The sequence below is a fragment of the Colletotrichum abscissum genome (assembly GCF_030869225.1).
Source record: "Colletotrichum abscissum strain IMI 504890 chromosome Unknown Scaffold_65.1, whole genome shotgun sequence".
Classification (NCBI taxonomy): domain Eukaryota; kingdom Fungi; phylum Ascomycota; class Sordariomycetes; order Glomerellales; family Glomerellaceae; genus Colletotrichum; species Colletotrichum abscissum.
Window position 1 is genome coordinate 47640 of NW_026850509.1, and position 19350 is coordinate 66989.

Genomic DNA, 19350 nt, shown 5'->3' on the forward strand with positions numbered 1-19350 from the left:
ACCGAGAACTAGCGCAATTAGGTTATTGTACGCGCGACTCGCTGTCCCGAGACCAGAAAAAGAAAGCCTGTCTTACAGCCGGAGGGATGTCCATCGCGACTGGGCGCTCGATGGTGGAGATTCCCCCGCATCCCGCATCCTAGGCTCCTCGTCTCGAGGGCAATAGCTACAGATTTCCCCGCGATTGTGGAGAATACAAATTGAACGAGATTGGGGATGAGACGATTCTCAGTCGTCTCGAGGGATGACAATGACTAGACTGTGACTGTAGCTAAACAGAAATCTCAGACTTCGCTGCAATGTGACGAATGCCATGGTACACACATGCACGGGGAATTGGGAGATGTAGAACTCGGCAGAGCGTGTTCGGAGATGCGGGAAACCATGTATGATGTAGCTTTTAGCTTTTAAAGCAGATGAACCCCTGGGGTTTGATATGTCACTGTTGAATTTGCGTGTAGCATCGACCGAGACAGATACCAACAAAAGTCAACTCGCGCCCTCCTTGTTGTATCATTCCAAGAGTTCAACTTGAAGCCGATAACTTTGAAGCATTCACCATGGCACCTTCAGCAGTCGAGACGGGAGCAGCAGCCGTTGACCCCAAGGCCGTCAACGTCCAACCCATCTTGACACTCTCCGGAAAAGTTATCGCAGGTAAGCCATCATCATCAAGCCTCCTTTGCAACAACAAAAGATCGACTTGGCCATTTTACTCATAACCACCCTCCCTAGTAACCGGCGCAAACCGCGGCATCGGCCTCGGCGTCGCAGAATGCTGCCTCCTCAACAACGCAGCAAAGGTCTACTCCATCGACCTCGCGGAGCCCGGTGACGAGTTCGCCGCGGCGTCGAAGCAGTTCCCCGGCCGCCTCTTCTCGATCTCAGCAAACGTCACCGACGAGGCGAGCATCACGGCCGCCATTGACAAGATTGTCGAGGAGGCCGGCGCGATCCACGGTGTCGTCTGCAACGCTGGCCGGACGAACCACAAGGCCGCGCTTGATTTCACAAAGGAGGAGATTGAGTCGTTGTTTGGTGTCAACGTATGTTTGAGGAGGTACATTTATGAAAGGAATGAGATGTGTGTGCTGACGATGGAATGATTAGTTGTTTGGTGCCTTTTACACCGCCAGAGCGGCGGCAAGAGCTTTCATCAAGCTGAACATCAAGGGCTCAGTGGTGTTTACGGCCTCCATGGCTTCTTACCGCCCCAACAAGGTATGCTACAACTCTTGATTCCGTTGAAGCAGAAGCAAACGAGCACACAATGACTGACTTACGCGCAGCGCGTCCCATCGGCACCATACGGCGCCTCGAAGGCTGGCGTCCGCAACATGGCGCACACGCTCGCCATGGAGTGGGCAAAGTACGGCATCCGCGTCAACAGCGTCTCGCCCGGTCTCGTCAACACGGCCATGACCTACTGGGTGCCGCAGCAGCCGGACTGGGAGCAGCAACTCAAGTACTACGGCGGTATGCCACGTTTGGCCGAGGTCCAGGAGCTCGGTGGCGCATACGTTTACCTTTTGAGCGACGCTGCGAGCTATACGACGTCGATTGATATCCCCGTAAACGGTGTCATTGGAAGTAAGTTGAGACCCCGGGATTATCCTTTGGAGAAGGGGGAAATTTGCTGACAATGATACTAGTCTGCTAAATGAATGTGATGATGAATGACCATGATGTCGAAGGAAAGCATGTAAAGAAAGTCATCGCAAATTGTGCTACTGTAACCACTTAGCATTTTAAGAATAGAAGATATTATGAGCTTTGATCAATCAGTGCTGTATGGGATCTTGATTGAGCCTGACAATCTTTTGTGTTGTACTTGCAGGATCTTCAATTTACCCTTTGCTTGAATGCCACAAAAGGGACCAGATTCAGTATTGCGTCAATGGCCCTGAACAGCATGCCTTTTACATGATTGCGGCTCAACATGTTTGATAGCCAGGCTGAGTAATTATCCATACTCAACTTCCTTTCCGAGCCCCGTGCTGCCCAAGATGTGTCCACCTCGAGGGGTAAGAAATACGTTGTGGTCTCAGACCTTCTCCAAGCGTCACGGACCCAAGCCCTATGAGACCTTGAAGATGGCTGCGAGGATGAGCACGGATTCTTGTCGATCTGGGCGTGGGGGTTTGTCATCCCTCGCGTGAGTCGCGTCGGGAGTCGGGTCGGGTGAGCGCATATTGTCATTGTTGCAGGACCCATCTCAATGCGACTGTATCATTCAGACTAAGAGAGCCTCATCTTAGTTGGTCATCAAATCCATGTTCAACGCCCATAGAAAGCACGTGGATCTTTCATGGGTTTGAATATTGTAGAGCCGCAATGAGCGTATCAGAAACCATTCCCATCAGTGTTCCATTTTGTGCTTGGCTATCTTACTCGAGGCGGTTGTTCGTTTAGCTCTACGTCAGCAGCGGATATTACGTGATGATGCTCTTCTTAACATTCTTCGATATCGAAAACGAAGCTGTCAGTTCTCGACGCTCTGTCAAATTTTCTCTCTCTTTCTTTTTGTGATTGTCATTGAGGAAGATTAGCATTTCCAACACTACACAAAACTCGCACATCACCTCCATCATAAGAAACTTTGATTTCTTTGCTGGGGTTTGGTGTGAAGAATAACCGCGCGCGAGACTCCATACTTGGGCTATGGAATCACCGGGGAAGCCCATAAATTTCCTGAGGCAAAAGTTTATGAACTTCACGCGGAGCTGGAGGACTCCGGAGCCCCAATGACGAGGGCGGATTTTCTCCTAAAGACCCGTTAAACCCCCCGGAGAATAATAACTCAAACCATTAAGCCCGAACCAGAGATTTAGCAGGGAAGCAATCTGCATCCGCGCCAAGCTCCGAATCGACAAGAGATCCTTCACTCTATTTCGACAGCGGCCCACTTCTTCTCCTAGAGCCGAGAACCTAATTTCATCTCTTTAGGACTCGGGACCAGGGCTCTCTCGTTTTCCTGTTCGTCCAAACTATGCGCAAGAAGTCCGACAAAACATACCAGAAGCATATCCACAATGGCGGAGTTTCCGTTACATTGGGTCAGAAAACGCGCATGAATCAAGCCAGTGCCAAAGAAGAAACATAACCGACAGGCGCATGCAAGCGAACAATGTCGTCGATATTCGCACCCGCTGGACATGGAGTCTTGGTCCGAGCCAAGACCTCGGAGGACCGGATCCGGCTGCGATCAACCTGCTTTCTCGGGCAGGTCTCTTGACAGGTCTCGGCGTGCGCAATCTTGGCTATCTGTGAGGAATGCTGGTTTCCTATGATAGAGACTCTCCCCTTAGCACGGTGCCCCTCCCGTCTCCTAGATAGGATGGCTCTTAGCAGACCGGCTCGCGGAGGACTCTGTCGCTATGAGCTGACTCCTCTTCAAGTAGAGGTTGATGCGCCGGTGATCCGACGATGGTGGATAGGGTATCCATGAGAGGGTCAAAAGTATCGCCAAAACCATCCCGTTTAGGCAACTCGAGACCTTCTCGTGAGGCTCGGTTGCCCTTGGGACCCAGAACACCCACAATTAGTCAGGATGACTGACGATGGCCCCCCACGGAGAAGGGGTGCCTCAGCCAAGGAATCCAGAAAGTTGGGATCCGTCGAATTGATTAGATTAGATCGTGTCCAACCAGTAGGAGAGCATTTCTCGTCTCGTCTCGACTCGTGCATCAAGGGAGGCCCTAGTTTCCAACTTGGCGGTTGACTCGGATCAAGACCCAACATGTTTGTTTTCTCAAGACATGAGATGAACCAGTACCGTTTGGTTTCTGAAGCCCATGCGGCCCAACCCTGAGGCCGCCGGGTACAAAATGCCCCGACAAGGTCAGCGGTGTAAGTAGGATGGAGATCATCGTGATCAGGGGGAGGGGTGTTTGCTGGCGGAAACCGAGCGGAAGGGCACACATATAAGTTCTCTGAGATTGCCATGCTTTTTTGAGGAGAATTTCTACGCTGCTTGGAAGGAATCGTCACTCACTTCCATCCATTCACTCTTTTTCACGTTCATTACACGCCGCACAAGATGAAGTCCTTCCTCATCGCCACGCAGCTCCTGGCTGTAGCCATGGCCGGCGAGCCCTGGGTCAACGAGGTCGACACCGGCTTCGAGACCTACCTCGACAGCACAAACTACACCAAGGGATCCCTCCCCCTCCTCAAGGACATCCGCGCCATCCCCGACTTCGACTGGGCGGCCCGCCAGCACCTCGACAACCAAAAGTACTCCTTCTACCGCACCGGCACTGCCGGCGAGTACAGCTACCGCCACAACCTCGACGTCTGGCAAAAGGTGCAGCTCCGCTCCAAGCACCTGAGCGACGTCACCAAGCTCAACGAGACCATGGCCACCACCATCCTCGGCTACAACTTCAGCGCCCCGCTCTTCATCGCGCCCGCCGCCCGCGCCGTCTACGGAGACCCGGACGCCGAGCTGAACCTCGTCCGCGCCGCCGGGAACGAGAACATCCTGTACATCCCGTCCATGTACGCCTCCAAGTCCATCGAGGAGATCGCCACCGGCAAGGTGAACGGTACCCTCAACGGACCCCAGGTCATCTTCCAGCAGATTTACACCAACGCCAACCTCTCCGTTACGTGGGAGAACATCCGCCGTGCCGAACGCACCGGTGCCAAGGCCATCGTCTGGACTATTGACGCTCCCGGCGACTCCGTTCGTCACCGTGCTGCCCGCTACGACACCACCAACGCCAACTCCGTCTCCTCTGCTCTGACCTGGGACATCTACGACCAGATGAAGAACCAGACCTCCCTGCCCATTATCCTGAAGGGCATCACCACCGCCGAGGAGGCCCTCCTTGCTATTGAGAAGGGCGCCAAGGCTATCTACATCTCTAACCACGGCGGCCGTCAGCTTGATCACACCCCCGGCCCTCTCGAGATCGCCTACGAGATCTACCGCAACGCCCCCGAAGTCTTCCAGAAGGTCGATGTCATTGCCGACAGCGGTGTCCGCTACGGTAACGACGTTTTGAAGCTTCTTGCCCTCGGCGTCAAGGCGGTCGGTATGGGACGTCCCTTCATGTACGCCAACTGCTACGGTCTCCCGGGTGTCACCAAGGCCATCAACATCATGAAGACTGAGATTGTCCGTGATGGAGCCCAGATGGGTGCGACTGATGTTCACAACATCAGCACCAGCTTCGTAAGTCGAGTGAAGTCAAATCGGGAAGAATTGGGACTAACTAGTTGCAGCTCAACCTCCGCCAGCTCGAGCAGAATGTCTACCTCTTCGACCAGCAGTAAAGACTGTGCGCGTAGCGCATTATAAAGTTGGGGATGTCAGGCTGGAACATGTATTGCATGCAGCGTTGCTGCGGATAGAAACGGCGTTCTCATTGGGATTGGGACCAAACACTTCATTGATGTTTCGACCTGTTTTAGGGGTTAACTTTCATGTCCATACTTTAACACAGTTACATAGCACGAAAAGCGTCATGATTATGTCTCGTCAGAGTTTCTGACAACTGGTTCCATTCAAGTTGCAATTGAGTCAAGATGAGTGAATAATTGCGGCATGATATTTGGCACATTGGCAAAATTAAGGGGCCCATCAATGTCAAACATTGGCGGCCGAACTGCATTGAGCCCCGTGACAACGGCCCCGCGCCGGGGTTCGGCCCCACCTTTTGCTGCTCGGGTATCCCGCTTAGTTCTCTTTGATCATGTTGAGGGATAGTGACCGTTTCGCCCCCATTCCTGCTCGAATCTAGAGTCAAGAGGTTGTACCTATGTCGGGAAGCTACCCTTCTCGGGCCCAAAGTACCCTCTCTCGGGAATGGGGAGAATTCCAATCTGAGATCCATCGACTCCTGCACCGCTCACCGTATTCCCCCACCATTTGAAGGCGATTGGGTTATATCCAACGGCGAAGAACATGACCAGCGCTGAAACGGCAACTCCGGCAGTCAAGGCAGCTGACAGGACGTAGTTGTACTTTTCCCACCAGGCCAGACGATGCCTAGGAAGCCAGTACATGAAGATGTATCCGAGAATGAAGCCAGGGGTTTTGTACGATAAGTTTGACGGTGCCCAATGTTGGATGCCCTGAATGACAAGGACCGGGTTCAGCCACAGCAAGGAGGCCACAAAGGGGAAGAGAGTCTTGTCCAGACGAGCAAACGTCTTTGGGCTCAGCTTGAGTCGTAGCTTTTCTCTGACGCCTGGGAGATACTTGGGACCGTAGCCTTGACCGACCAGGAAAACAATGGCAATGAGCGTTCCAAAGAGGAAGCACCCTATTCAGCGGTCAGCACATATAATCCAATATCATCACTGCGCTCCTGCAAACTTGAACTCACATTTGAGGATCGGATAGAAAGACACAAACATGCGCTCTGAGCCAAGAAGACCCCACATCAAGCTGTTTGTGTAGAGAGGAGCACCATCGTTGGCGCATGTGAATCGACTAGGCTGCGTCGGGGTACACAGCCCCTTGACATTCTCCAAGATGAAGTTCTGCGTAGCTACAGCTACGAAGCAAGTAATGATGATCGTCCCAATCTGGCTCCGGAACACCGCGCGGGGTGCAATCTTGGCATAATGCGCCATCTTCTGATCCTGGACGTAATTGTCGCCGTAGCCCGCGAGCGCCCAAGACCCCAGAGTCTGGGAGAAGAGGAAGGCGTTGGTGTTGCCAGGGAGGAGGTAGCCCGTGATGACCTGGATGAGAGCGCCGAGGCCGAGGTTGGTGCCCGTCGTGGCGGAGAGGAAGGAGAGGGGCACGGCGAAGACGAGATTGATGGCGATCATGAGGAAGACGATCCAGACGGGGGTGCCGAGCGGGTAGATGTTGAGGAAGATGACGGAAACGACGATGGCGGCAACGAGGATGATGAGGAACCACCAGTCTGGGACTTCGGGGTACTTTGCGAGGAGTCGGCTGTGGATGTCCATTGCGCCTTCGTAGTTGCCCTTTCCGTGGCGGAGGCCTTTGTAGAAGTCGATGTATGCTTGGGAAATTGTCTTCCATTGGTTTCTGTAATCCATGTTAGTTCTTGAGTATAGCGACGAGCATGTTGTAGTACGAACCCCATGATGTACAAAAAGTAAATTGGATAGAAGCAGTAGTTGGCTCCGACGGTGAGGAGATAGCCAGCTGAGTAGAACGGAGGAGAGTATTCTTGATAAGCAGTCTCGTTGAGTTGGTTGTTGAAGACCACATTCTGGACCACATACGGCGTGCCGTCATTGGCGAACGCAGATGAGGAGTTGATTGGGAGGTATGCCGTGTTGTACATGTTGGTGTAGTAGATACCAATGATGATGACCCCGCCCAGAATGGCACCGATGTACATTGTACACGTCGCGAAGAATGGCTGTGCCAAAGCAGCATACGAGGAGGTCGCCACGTTCCAGTCAAACGTGGTGATGGGGTTGAATAAGCCAAGGCCCAGCGAGGATCCTGTGATGATTGCTAGAGTCACGTTCTGGGGCGAGATCCAGGTCATCCAGTTGAACGTCGCCAAAGCCGTGAAGATGTAGCCTGGGAACCAGTAGTAGAAGAACATGCAGATGGTCACGACGTAGAAGAACTTGTACCGCGAGATTGTCCACCCGTTGATGTTCTCTCTCGGCTCCGGCCTGGTGAGCGCTCTGTTCATGGCGATTGTCGGCAGGATCGTCGGCCAGAGAGCCTTAACGGGGTACACACTGAACCGTCGTAGGTATCCGGCGAATCCCATACCCATGAGTTGCACAAAGAGGGTGAGCATCAGCTGGTACCCAAAGTTGACGAAGTCGAGACCGTAGTAGACTGGTGACTTCTGCACCAGGATCATGCCGTAACTATTGGTGGTGTAGATGGCAATGTTGTACGTGATGGTAGCAAACATTTGCTCCTTGAAATTCCACGGTCCTGGATTCAGAGAGTGCCGCGTACCGCGGACGGTGATGCCCCAGTCAGGTAAAACAAATTCGAGGACCTTGGCGCATGGGAAGAGCAGGATCTGGATAACCTGACCACTTAAGCCTACACAAACTCGGCTTTAGTAAACGATTTCGAGGAAGACATATGAGATGTGATACTCACCGATGGCGGGGAACCTTGAGTTGAAGAATGTCGAGATAAAAGTTCCGATGATTGCCCAGCCTATACCCAGGAAGTATGCGCGAAACGTCTCAATGGGCACACTCTGGTCGTCCAAAATCTCGGCCACGGCGCGAACCCCAGGGTAGGGTGAGGAGAAGCGGATCATGACGGCGTCAATTCTCAAGTCCCGATCGTAGTGTTCCCCGTACTGTTTTGGTCCCTCGAGCAGCTTCTTCATTCTTTCTCTCATATCGGAGGGGAAGTTCCAGTCGTCCTTGAAGAACTCGACTGATTCTTCAATGATTTCGAGGGCATCTTCCTCCGTCATCTCATTGATCTTCTCCAAGATGTACTCTCCTTCTCCATTGGGTGCCAGCTCCTCAAGCTTCTCGTGGGATATCTGGTCCGAGATCTTTTGCTCCGGGTTGTCCACCCGTGCGGGGATCTTCTCGATATCCTCCTCCCGGGCCGGGGTCGGCTCCTCTCCGACGGTCTCCACCTTTCCGGACATTGTTACCCGAGGAATCGACGCCGTGTGCTGCCGGGTCCGTTGGAAGACTTACTTGTCAAAAGACAAAGAAGACGCTTGGAAACAAGTAACCATCTCTCATGATTTTCTCCGGGGAAGTTACCGAGGCTATATACCTCTGCAATTATCGTCCAACTTAGAGTTGTGTGGCGGGCGGAAGGCGGGGGAGTCGGGTCTCGGCCCAGCTATCGGGCGAGAAGATAGGTTCGTCCACCATGGGGGAAACATATCTCCAAACGGAACGAGGTGCGCGCAGCTAGGTATCTCCTCGCCCCAACCGGGCTGCACTGCATTGTCCATCCAACAACGTTGCATTCTCCCAGATCAACGTTGCGCTATCACGCCGTCTAACAGAAGGGGGTCGATCGTCCCATTGCCAGACTTATCCGGTATCACCCCCGCATGCTCTCCCGGCTCGGAGCTCCCCTCTCTCCAAAACAACCCGACCTGCCAGACGTGGCCTGCGGGGTGCATGCGTTCGCGAGGATCAGCGCCCCTGTACTTGCGCTATCGACCGGTGTCTGAACCAACGGCAGTTGGTCATTCGCCGCGGTAGGATGCGACGCCAGACGATAAAAAAGAGCCAAGATAGAGAGGGGTTGGAGCGGCGGATAGTTGCGGGATTGACAGCGACCCTTGGGGTTTGAGAGCTTGCGGACAAGTTCCGATATCTTGCGTTTTGATGAAAGATGCGAGTAGTCCCTTTGGTAATGAAATGGGAAGAAACGTCGTTCGTTAACGGGATAGTGCTGGTGCATCTCACCAATCGGCATCGATCAAAGTCGAGTGTGCAGAATTCTATCCAATTTGGAAATTCTGACTGGCCACATGGGGTAGTTCATCACATCTTTCCAGTGTAGCACAGGAACGGCATGTCACCTGATGAGATCCGATGGGTAAAGCACAATCAGACCGAGTGCGTGACAGAATGGCAAAAGTGTTTGTTTCGCAGACTTGGCTTGGCACTAGCATTCAATATCAACACTCATGCATGGTGCAGCTAACCCGCGTTTGGTGGACTTTCACATAGCAGAAGTGTGCCACGATGCACGCCACAGGCGTCGTTCCCGATGCGTCTCCCATTTTGAGGTGACTGACCGCGATGCAGCCACAGCAGCTCACACCAAAGCACCGTGCCAGATCCCGTCAAGGATCTCAGATCTCAAGAAGCGCACCCTTGACCGACTTGCTCAACTGTGCTCTCCAGAGACGATGCTCGTTGAGTATGAAGAGCTCGCCCCCGCGTCCGAAGCAAAAGTTGGCGGTGCCACCGTCGACGAGAATACGACCGAGTAGGACACCGCCTGGGGACCAAACGTTCACGCCATCCCCGCATCCGCTGTAGACATTTCCTTTCGTATCGCACTTGATTCCGTCTGGTATACCGACGTCGGCGAATGCGAATAGTCTCTTGTTCAGCAACACGGGTTGTCCGTGGCGATGTTCTACGTCAAAAGCGTATCTGTGTTTTTAGTACACGAGCTGAGAGTGGCACCACTTTTGAAACAAATCTGAATCGAATAACTCACATTGTCGAAGCCCGATTGCCGTCTATCGTACCATCACCGTGGACAAGATCCGTGTCTGTTACGTAGACAGTTCTTTCGTCAGGCGAGAAACAAATTCCATTTGGCCTGCCGAAACCATCCGCCATAGCCCGGATAGAAGACGTCGCCGGATCAAAGCGGTAGATCTGGCTAGGCAGTGTCGCAGGAGGGCGATAACCTTGCTCATGGCCATATGGCGGATCAGTGAACCATATGCTTCCATCTTTGCTGACGACAACATCGTTCACAGAGTTGAAGGGCCGAGAATGGAAAGAAGTGATGACTGGCTCGGTCGCATACGGAGGTGTCCTTGACATCTTGAACAGACCGCTAGGTTGTGTCATCGAGCCTTGGGCACAGAAGAGAATGTCATCACCGTAGTTGACGCCGCCATTGCCCATCGCGATTTCCGGACATGAGATCTCTCCATGTTTTACAATTTTCCCACCGGTGGGCAACGATATTTTGGAAATCTGGACTTTTCTAGAGCCATCTGTATCGGTGAACTGGTTGCTGGTGATGAACAGTTCATCGTTTGAGGGTATGAAGACGCCGGCTTCGTGAGCGAAGGGATAAGAGTCGATTTGCAACAAGAGATCCAGCGATGGGCTTGAACCAATAATTTCTCGAAATGATTCGTCATGAACTTGCCATGAATCGAGATTTTCTGTGTTGGATGACATTGTGAGCCGTGCGTTGTGATGGCAAGTTGTGCTCTATGCTGGAAAATGAATGAACGGGCTTACTTCACCAAACTGAGGTTTGCCTCTGAACCAAGACTCGTATGCGAGCCTGCTTATTGAATGATCTGATTACTGAAAAGTTCAAGCTGAGAAGCTTCGGACCCACAAGTCTACCAACTGAGTCCACCCCGCGAAACTAAGATCGCCCATTCCGCCTCCAGATCAGATCGTGCCGGGGGCCGGGGGTCCAAAATTTCCCTCGAGACGACGGTGACCCCACAGCAAGCCAGCAGCGCGCCTATGACAGACAACACCAAACACAATTACACATCATCACCGTGTTCATTAGCCCATAGATATGATTGAAATACGCAGCGACCTTTCAACGTCTGGCCCGGTCTGGATTGGAACTTTGGAATCGTTCCACAAGACAGACACATTAAGCGGAGTTCGAAGAACGCATCTATTGCAACTATGACTGTGCCGGCAAACTGGAAAGACGAGAACAGGACAATCCAGATCCTGACCAAAGCCGAAAAGGGCCGATACGGCGTGATTGCCGCCATCGCATATAACCTCGAGCAGATCCACGGCCTCGTCACCGCAGCCGAGGAAGCCCGCTCGCCTCTCATCATCCAATTCTTCCCTTGGGCAGTCACCTACGCCGACGGTCTGCTGGTCCGCACCGCCAAAGAAGCCGTGTCCCGAGTATCCGTTCCAATTTCAATTCACCTCGACCACGCGCAAGACGAGAAGATTATCCAGTATGCAGCCGACAACTTGCCGTTCGACAGCATCATGGTCGACATGTCCCATTACGAAAAGGCGGAGAACCTAGAAAAGACGGCGAAATGGGTTAAATACTGCCACGAACGCAAGATTGCAACCGAGGCCGAGCCCGGGAGGATAGAAGGTGCCGAAGACGGCGTCATGGACACGGCCGGGTTGGAAGCTAGCAAGACCACCGCCGAGGAAGTTGACGAGTTCATCGCTACGGGTGTGGATTCCCTCGCACCGGCGTTTGGCAACGTACACGGCGAGTACGGAAAGTTGGGCCCGCAATTGGACTTTGAACGGTACGTAATGTCCGGTCGGGGCGCAGGATATGACTTCTGGATAAGCCCTCCCCGGAACAAGGATACTGATAACGAGGTTTGCAGATTCGAAAAGATACGCGCCCAGATTGCCGGCAGAGTAAGAGTGGCTCTGCACGGTACCAACGGATTTCCGCCTGATCTGATGAAGCAGTGCATTGCTGCGGGCGCGACAAAGATAAACGTCAACAGGCTTGTTTTGGACGATTATTATACACATCTCCGGTCGCAGGTCACGCGGTTGCCGCATACGACGCTTATCGAGGAGGGTACGAGCAATGTCATCCGGCAGACGAAGGAGTGGATGGAGATTTGTGGATCAGCGGGACAGGCATGAATGGAAGTAGGTTCTGGGTATTATTAGGCGTCGGAAGCTTCCCATCGAAGCTTCAACTCCTCCCCAAGTGGCTTCACAGGCCAGCCTGATCGAGCGTGGCAGGCTTGTAGCAGATTTAGAACGCATTTCCGTTCTCTACTATTCTCGAGGGGTATGCCGGCTTTGTTGGATCAGAGTTGGTTTCTGCAAGGGAAGGGAAGACGTACCGATAAATAGACACTGAGAGCACAAAACACTCGATGGATAGTCTGACAGTGTCATGCCGATACCACAAACTTTCTTGACGCATTCCATCAGACGCTTCCTCTGCTGTGTGTACTGTTCAAGTCCACCTAGAACGGGTACATTCATTAGGAGCAGGATGTGGGAGCAGTAGTAGATTTGAAAAGCTACCGCTGTAAATGGTCAGTACGATCGCGCTTGCAGTTCTGGAGAAGACGGCTTACCAAATGCGGGAGGGTTGATCCAGATTGGCTCGAAGATGTCATCAGGAGAACTCGGGTAGGGGAGTGGTTGGAACTCGGCCGTCAGGTGCCGCCTCCAGTTTTCCAACATTTCTCTCAGGGCATCAGCCGCCGCGATCCTCGCGTGAGGGTCATTCTTCCCCGCTTCGGTCTCTTCATACGAGCAGAACGCGATCACCTGAGCGAAGAAGTAGACTGACCGTGCAGCCAGCTCGGACGGGCCTAGATCGTCCAATTTCTTGAGTGGCCGCCAGAATGTAAAAGGACGGCGCCTCTCGCGAAAGGCAGCCCAGACATCCTGGCATATCCATGCCCACCAGACAGCTTGCTTCAAGCCCATGGAATCGCCATGTATGACTTGTGAGCGTTGGATCCAGAAGACTCCTTTCAGATGTCTTTCCCAATCTTGCCTTGAGCCGTCGAGCATCTCGTATGCTGATACAGTGATGCTGGTCGCGAGGAGTTCGAGGCTCGTTTTGTATGTGTCGTATTGCATCGCCTCTTGGATATAGTGTAGTGTCTTGTAATAATATCGTAGTGCATCGTTGGGGTCTCTGGTTTGTGTGTCTTCCGAGTGTGTACTCAAAGAGAGGTGACGTGCAGACAGAGCGAGAACTGCATTGAGCAGCCCTACATTATGCATCTAACAGCGTTTGGTCAAAGCTCGTCAGCATGTTGCCTTTAACTTATACTTAGAACAGGCTACCGATCAAGAATCGTCGACGTACTGCAAGTTGAGGGACAAGTGTTCCAAACGGGCGTCTAGGTTCGAATAAATCCATCTAATGCCAACAAGGATTGTTACTCGAAGATTGTTCCGGGCAGCTACTTTCCAGCTTACCCATCTACTAATGTGTTGCACAAAATTTTGGAAAACAACATGTTCCTGCGCTTGTATTGGTAGAGGCGTAGCCGATCGCCAAGCCTGTTTCTCGAGGCATTGGTATTCATCGAGCGTCGGAGATCTCTCATGCAAGTAGGGATGTGACGCGCATGGCGTAGGACTGAGGCCTTCTCCACTGGTGTTTGGTAAACCCCGCCCCACAGCAGGTGATTGCACGACCGAACTTGCAAAGAGATCCACGCCTTCTTCGAAATTGACGTTGGTGAAATCGATTTCTTGCATGGCCGCATCTTGGAGAAGCAGGTCGACCCAAATGGCCGTGGCGTTCTCTAGGTTTGCCCCGAACGAGCTGGACGTGCGTGCTGTGCCTCGTGGTGTGATGCCTGTGCATAACGCGTCGACTTGCTCTGGAGAGTCTTGCTCGAAAGCTGGTCTATCACCGGTACTGGCGTGATTAGACCTATCTATGCCTTCGTCATTGGACGGTGCTATTGTGGTAGCGCTTGCTATGCTTGATGTGTGTGGTTCTCCAAGCGTTACTGCCGGCAGAGGAGCTGGCTCGTCATCACAGACGACGGGCTGATACTCGGAGTTTGGTGGACTGGGAGACCGAGGCGATTGAGGCTCTCGAGGAGTCGTGGGCTTCGGAGCGTCGCTGTTCGGGGTGACTGATACGACAGGACCAGACCGTTTTCTGTTTGGTGGCCGCCTTGGTGTGTAAAGGCAATTGTGTCTGGTTCTCTCACATCCACCGCATACAGGTTTTCTCTCGTCGCACTTGACATGACGGCGGCGACATGTTGCACTGCGAGAAGCAATTATCAGGTTTGAGACAGGTTACGAAGAGTTTTCTTCAGGTCTAGGGCAGGGATACTACTCACCAGCCGGTACTGTTTCTGAGGCCGCGGCCACGACTGAGGCGGCCACGGGTGAAGTATGGCTGTGAATCTTCGTCATCGGCGCTCATCTTGATGATACTTATGCCATTGAATCTGAAGAAGTAATATGTAGATACGGATGGGAAACGGATTTGATGTGTGGCTACTTTCACAGGATTCGGGGCAACAAGATGCAGAGTCGAGTCGTGTGGTGCTATTAGGAAGAGGAAGGTGGAAGCGACACTGGCACTTGGAGTTGCGAAGAGTCGCGACTGGTTGGAGAACTAACTGTACGTACTATGTGCGCACGGGGCAGACGCCCGTGCGGGGTAACCTGGAGCGCCCCGCTGAAAGGTTGGAGACGGCTCCGGCTCGGCGAACCCGGTGTGGAGCCGCCGGTCTCCGACTGGGTCCCGGTGGGATGGACAGTAGTCTGGTGCTTTGCACGCTTGGGGAAGGGCTGGGATTTGGCGATTTTACGAGTGGGTTTATTTTGATTTTTTACCTTTATTTTTACTCTATGGTACAACGTGTTTTCGAAGAATGTGCCACATTGAGGTTCTGTACCGAAAGTCGGAAACTATATCTAAAAACTACTGCAAATGAACGTACATACCACCATCCACCAACATCTGGGATCCTGTCATGAACCCGCTTAATTCCTCGCAACCCAAGAAAACCGCCGGCCCAGCCAGATCATGAGGCTTGCCCACGCCCATTGGAATACGTTGCTCAAGATACTTGCGCTTCGTCTCATTCTGCATGTCTTCCTCCGCCAGTTGTGTGTGGATAGTGCCAGGAAGCAGAGCGTTGCATCTGATGCGATGCTTTGCAAGAGCCACTGCCATTGACTGGATCATTGACAGGACCGCTGCCTTTGTCGGCGTGTAATGTGTCTGCAGACCTCCACCCTGCAGAGCGCTGATTGATGAGATGCCGATGATTGATCCTCCGCGTCCTTGCTTAACCATCTGGTTCGCCGCTGCCTGGCACGAGTAGAATGCGCCGTTGACATTAACGTGTAGTGTTTTATCGAAGACTTCCTTTTCGAGTCTATTTGCGAAGTGGTTAGCCTACCACCCAAGATTTTGTCGTAGCGTACCAAAAAAACATACGTGAGAAACTCAGCTGGCTTGAAAATGCCAGCGTTCGCGATGAAGACATCCAGTCCACCCCATTTCTTGACTGCTGCGGCAACGAGCCCCTTTCCAGTATTCGGGTCTGTCACGTCGCCTGCAAGCTCAATCAACTCGCCCGTCGGGGAATCTTTGGGGGCATCTTTTCTGATCTTTTCCGCTTCTTCGATAAGGCTGAGTTTGTGTTTTTCGTCGCTAGGAAGGCCAAGGTGGTTGACCGCGACGTTGGCGCCGTGTCTCAAATATTCGAGTGTTATCGCACGGCCAATGCCAGTTGTGCCTCCGGTGATGCAGGCTGTTTTGCCTTTCAGCAGCCGCCAGCTTGATGAAGCCATTTTGATTTGACGCGTGAATGTGACGAATTTCGACCTCAAACTTCAACAGCCTGACCAGCAGTTAATGGAAATGATTTTAGCTAAATCATGATTACAAGCCGGGATTCAACCCGCCGCGGTGCAATCTTGTTTACTTTGCTCGCTCTCTCCGCTTAGCCTCATCCTCCGCGCTTTGACTTGCTCCGGATCGGAATGTTCACATCTACACAGCTGTCTTACCCCGCACCCTCGTCTCGAGGGAACTGAGGCTGCATGAAGGTGGACCTAACAGACTCATGTCAGGAACGGTACCACGTTTCCAGGTCGAACCACGCCAGTGTTGTTCAGACGGGGCTAGTAACTTCAGGACTCAGTCAATATACTGTTGGTCATAAGTAAGGTGGCTTATCGAACAACTTGTTTTGGGTTGATTCGCTTGAGTCGCTTACCTTGCTTGAGTTGACTTAGCACCTACAGCAATCGAGAACCAAGATGTGGATTTCTAAGCTTATGCACCATAGTATGTATGGTCCGACGAACTAAGACTAATATATCCGAACTCTACATGGTATGCGCAGATTATCGTGGCAACAGGTTCATGGCATTAGGTAGGTGTCACGGGGACTGACGGATTGCTACATGTAGCTGTTCATTCTTGGAAGACCAAGTGAGATGCCAGCCAAGGTCAAGAAGTAAGGGAGAGTTATGCAGTGGTTGCGATCAGCTCCCCGGAAAGCGTTCTCTATCCATTGTCAAGATAGTGTGAGATGCAGATAGATTTGACATGTTGATGCATATTGGCGCTAAAGTTATGTATCACAAATGCCCTCTTTTCCTCTTATGACCGACCTTCTGAGACTCCTGCAAGCCTATCCCGCACGTTGTTTGTCCTCCTGCTGAGCGATCCGGGTGGGCACTATCTAAAGGATCCTGAACCACGGAGTACGACGCCTGAATCATTGAATCTCCGAGCCAGAAGACTTCTCAACATGGGTGCTGGAGTTCTCTCCCTTGCTCTCCAGATCGCCTCCGACAGCTGCTCGAACGGCACCAACACGACTTTCGTGCTCGGCTTTGAGCTCTTTGAACTTCTTCTCCGCATCCCACGTCCACGGTGAGTCTGCAGCGAAGAGGAAATCGATCTCCTCAAGGGTTCTTTGATTCGACTCTGGGTACAGAGCCCACACTGCAAACAGTTAGAAAGACGAAGCCAGACAATTGGGGTATGGGGCCTGTCAACTTACCGATTGGAATACTGATGACGTTGATGGCCGCGAAGATGTACATCGCGTTCTCATTGATGGCTCCAATGATGTACGGAAGAACAAGTGTCAAAGTACTGATTTGGTGCAGAGTTAGCGATAAGTTTTGAGCTACATTATTCCGAGACTTCGGTGCCTTACCCATTGCCGATACTCCATCCAACGACGCCCCAGGCGTTACCCTTGGCTCGGACCTGCAACGGGAAGATCTCCGCCGGGTACAACCAAGGTACAGTGAGCCAAGTCGCGCCAAACACGAACGTGCTTCGAAAGTGTCAGTGATTCACAGAGTATTAAAGATGTGTCGAGATCACTTACTAAAGAAAAACCATTGTAGCGGCTGCGGCTCCCCATGAGTTGGCAACGTCGTCATTTCCAATAGCTCTGGCATTGAGACCGCCGCGGGATAGGCCACCGACAAGGAACATGGCAATGCCCTGAGCGACCGAGCCCCAGTACAGCGTCCAGCGTCTTCCAATCCTGTCAATGGTGAACACACAGATGAGCGTGGCGAACATGTAGAAGATGTTGTTCAGACCAGAGATCCACAGAGCTTTGGATGGACCGAAGCCGGCGATGTGGAAGATGGCTACTCGCGACTCTGATTAGCAAAGGATTTTCTTACAACAAGAATGATTCGAGATGAGTCTATGACTTACTAGGGCCGTACATGGTGATGCCAGCAATACCGGTCCAGCACTGGATGATTTGCAGCCAAATAACCAGTTGTACTCTTCGGCCCGTGTGAAGTTTTCCACACTTGAGACCAAAGAGCATGTGGTGGTATTTGGTTCCCTCGGCCGACTGCTCAAGTCTGACCACGTCCTTGATGTCCGCAAGTTCCGCCTCGGCGATACCGTCGTGGGTGCCTCGGAGGCGCTGCAAGATGTAGAGGGATTCGTCGTCTCGGCCGACCTTGCAAAGCCAGCGAGGCGATTCGGGGAATAGGAAGCACCCGAAGAGCAAGAAGAGCAGCGGAATAATCTGGAAGGCGATGGGGAAGCGCCATCGGAAAGCCGACTCGCCATTGTCGATGAAGCTCACAGCATATCTGTGACGATTAACTTGATTAGTCTCATGTCTCACATATTTTGATCTGCCAGTTGAATCTCACCCAAGCCAATAGGCAACGACAACGCCAAAGATGTTCAAAGTGAACTCCATGGCGATGAAGGCACCTCGGGAAGTATAGTCTGCGAGTTCTGATGCCCAGACAGGCACGATGCCGTTCAAGATGCCGGTACCGATGCCATTCAGAAGACGAGCGCAGATCATCCAGTTCGAGTTCATGGCTGTACACTGCAAAGACGCGCCGAAGATACCCCAAAGAGCACCAATAGCAATAGTCTTGATTCTGCCAAATCGGTCGCCGATGGATCCTCCGACCATACAGCCGATGAGGGTGCCGAGATAGAAGACAGACATAATGCCGCCTTGAAGGAGAGTGTCGGTCACGACTGGAGTGCCATCGGCGTCGACATATCCGAATTTCATAAGATCAATGTAGTGTTTGGCGTTGTTCACACCGCCCATCATGCCTTGATCATAACCTGGACATCAGGTTTGTCAGCATTTCTTTCGCATCAGGCACGCACTTCCGACGTGTGGGCTAGCTGAAGCAGTCAGACGAACCAAAGAAGAAAATTGACATTCCGGCAAGGGCGTTGACGGCGATGAGAAGAGCTCTCTTCTCGAACTTTGCCGTCACCATCCATTTGTGACGTTGGTCCATCGTAGCGGTTGTGAAACAAAATGATGCAAAGTTTGCCGTTGAGTCCTACTCTGAGTCGGATAGCAACATAGTTTATGTTACAAGTCAGAGATCTGAGTGTCTTCTCCTAGTTATACAAGATACTACTTCTTCAACCAAATTCGGAACTCGTCCTAGTCGGCTCGGACTAATCTAATCGATCAAAAGTGACGTAGTCTAACCCAAGAACCGAACTACCTTGGACCAACGCGGGGAAACCCCATGGGGACGTCAAATGGGTTGGTATTACGCAGCAGATCATGCCATTCAATCTCTCAAACGTCCTAGCTCGGGACGACCGGTGGGAGGCCTAGCAGTGCCCATGTCTTCCCTCGAGACGAGCGCTCGGTTGCTGGGCAGAGCTGCCATGGCTGTCGAGTCTCCGGAAGGAGGGTCATCAAGAGCGTGGAATCGCGTGGCCATAGTCTTGACCCGTATTTGTCTTGA

General features: G+C 52.4%; 8 protein-coding genes across 8 annotated transcripts; 3 read left to right on the plus strand and 5 right to left on the minus strand.

Annotated features, from left to right (window-relative positions):
* Positions 1-560: 560 nt before the first annotated feature.
* CABS01_15308 (uncharacterized protein) lies at positions 561-1660 on the plus strand (the record flags this gene model as incomplete). Its single annotated transcript, XM_060548643.1, has 5 exons — positions 561-657; positions 736-1046; positions 1111-1221; positions 1290-1590; positions 1653-1660. The coding sequence occupies 5 exons, from the start codon at positions 561-563 to the stop codon at positions 1658-1660; spliced, it is 828 nt and encodes a 275-aa protein (XP_060391910.1).
* A 2379-nt stretch (positions 1661-4039) lies between these two features.
* CABS01_15309 (peroxisomal (S)-2-hydroxy-acid oxidase) lies at positions 4040-5280 on the plus strand (the record flags this gene model as incomplete). The annotated part of the gene is made up of 2 exons (XM_060548644.1): positions 4040-5179; positions 5230-5280. The coding sequence occupies 2 exons, from the start codon at positions 4040-4042 to the stop codon at positions 5278-5280; spliced, it is 1191 nt and encodes a 396-aa protein (XP_060391911.1).
* Positions 5281-5763: 483 nt separating this feature from the next.
* On the minus strand, positions 5764-8576 carry CABS01_15310 (OPT family small oligopeptide transporter; the record flags this gene model as incomplete). The annotated part of the gene is made up of 4 exons (XM_060548645.1): positions 5764-6272; positions 6336-7012; positions 7066-8005; positions 8066-8576. The coding sequence occupies 4 exons, from the start codon at positions 8574-8576 to the stop codon at positions 5764-5766; spliced, it is 2637 nt and encodes an 878-aa protein (XP_060391912.1).
* Positions 8577-9749: 1173 nt separating this feature from the next.
* CABS01_15311 (SMP-30/Gluconolaconase/LRE-like region) lies at positions 9750-10824 on the minus strand (the record flags this gene model as incomplete). Its single annotated transcript, XM_060548646.1, has 2 exons — positions 9750-10056; positions 10124-10824. 2 exons carry the CDS (start codon positions 10822-10824, stop codon positions 9750-9752), a joined length of 1008 nt encoding a protein of 335 aa, XP_060391913.1.
* A 474-nt stretch (positions 10825-11298) lies between these two features.
* Positions 11299-12255, plus strand: CABS01_15312 (tagatose 1,6-diphosphate aldolase; the record flags this gene model as incomplete). Its single annotated transcript, XM_060548647.1, has 1 exon — positions 11299-12255. The coding sequence occupies one exon, from the start codon at positions 11299-11301 to the stop codon at positions 12253-12255; it is 957 nt and encodes a 318-aa protein (XP_060391914.1).
* A 23-nt stretch (positions 12256-12278) lies between these two features.
* Positions 12279-14530, minus strand: CABS01_15313 (catalytic activity protein; the record flags this gene model as incomplete). The annotated part of the gene is made up of 5 exons (XM_060548648.1): positions 12279-12415; positions 12462-12650; positions 12702-13362; positions 13561-14368; positions 14445-14530. The coding sequence occupies 5 exons, from the start codon at positions 14528-14530 to the stop codon at positions 12279-12281; spliced, it is 1881 nt and encodes a 626-aa protein (XP_060391915.1).
* Positions 14531-15034: 504 nt separating this feature from the next.
* Positions 15035-15912, minus strand: CABS01_15314 (catalytic activity protein; the record flags this gene model as incomplete). The annotated part of the gene is made up of 2 exons (XM_060548649.1): positions 15035-15494; positions 15557-15912. The coding sequence occupies 2 exons, from the start codon at positions 15910-15912 to the stop codon at positions 15035-15037; spliced, it is 816 nt and encodes a 271-aa protein (XP_060391916.1).
* Positions 15913-16847: 935 nt separating this feature from the next.
* On the minus strand, positions 16848-18885 carry CABS01_15315 (uncharacterized protein; the record flags this gene model as incomplete). Its single annotated transcript, XM_060548650.1, has 7 exons — positions 16848-17077; positions 17136-17230; positions 17295-17417; positions 17472-17742; positions 17813-18204; positions 18268-18703; positions 18786-18885. The coding sequence occupies 7 exons, from the start codon at positions 18883-18885 to the stop codon at positions 16848-16850; spliced, it is 1647 nt and encodes a 548-aa protein (XP_060391917.1).
* Between the last annotated feature and the right edge of the window lie 465 nt (positions 18886-19350).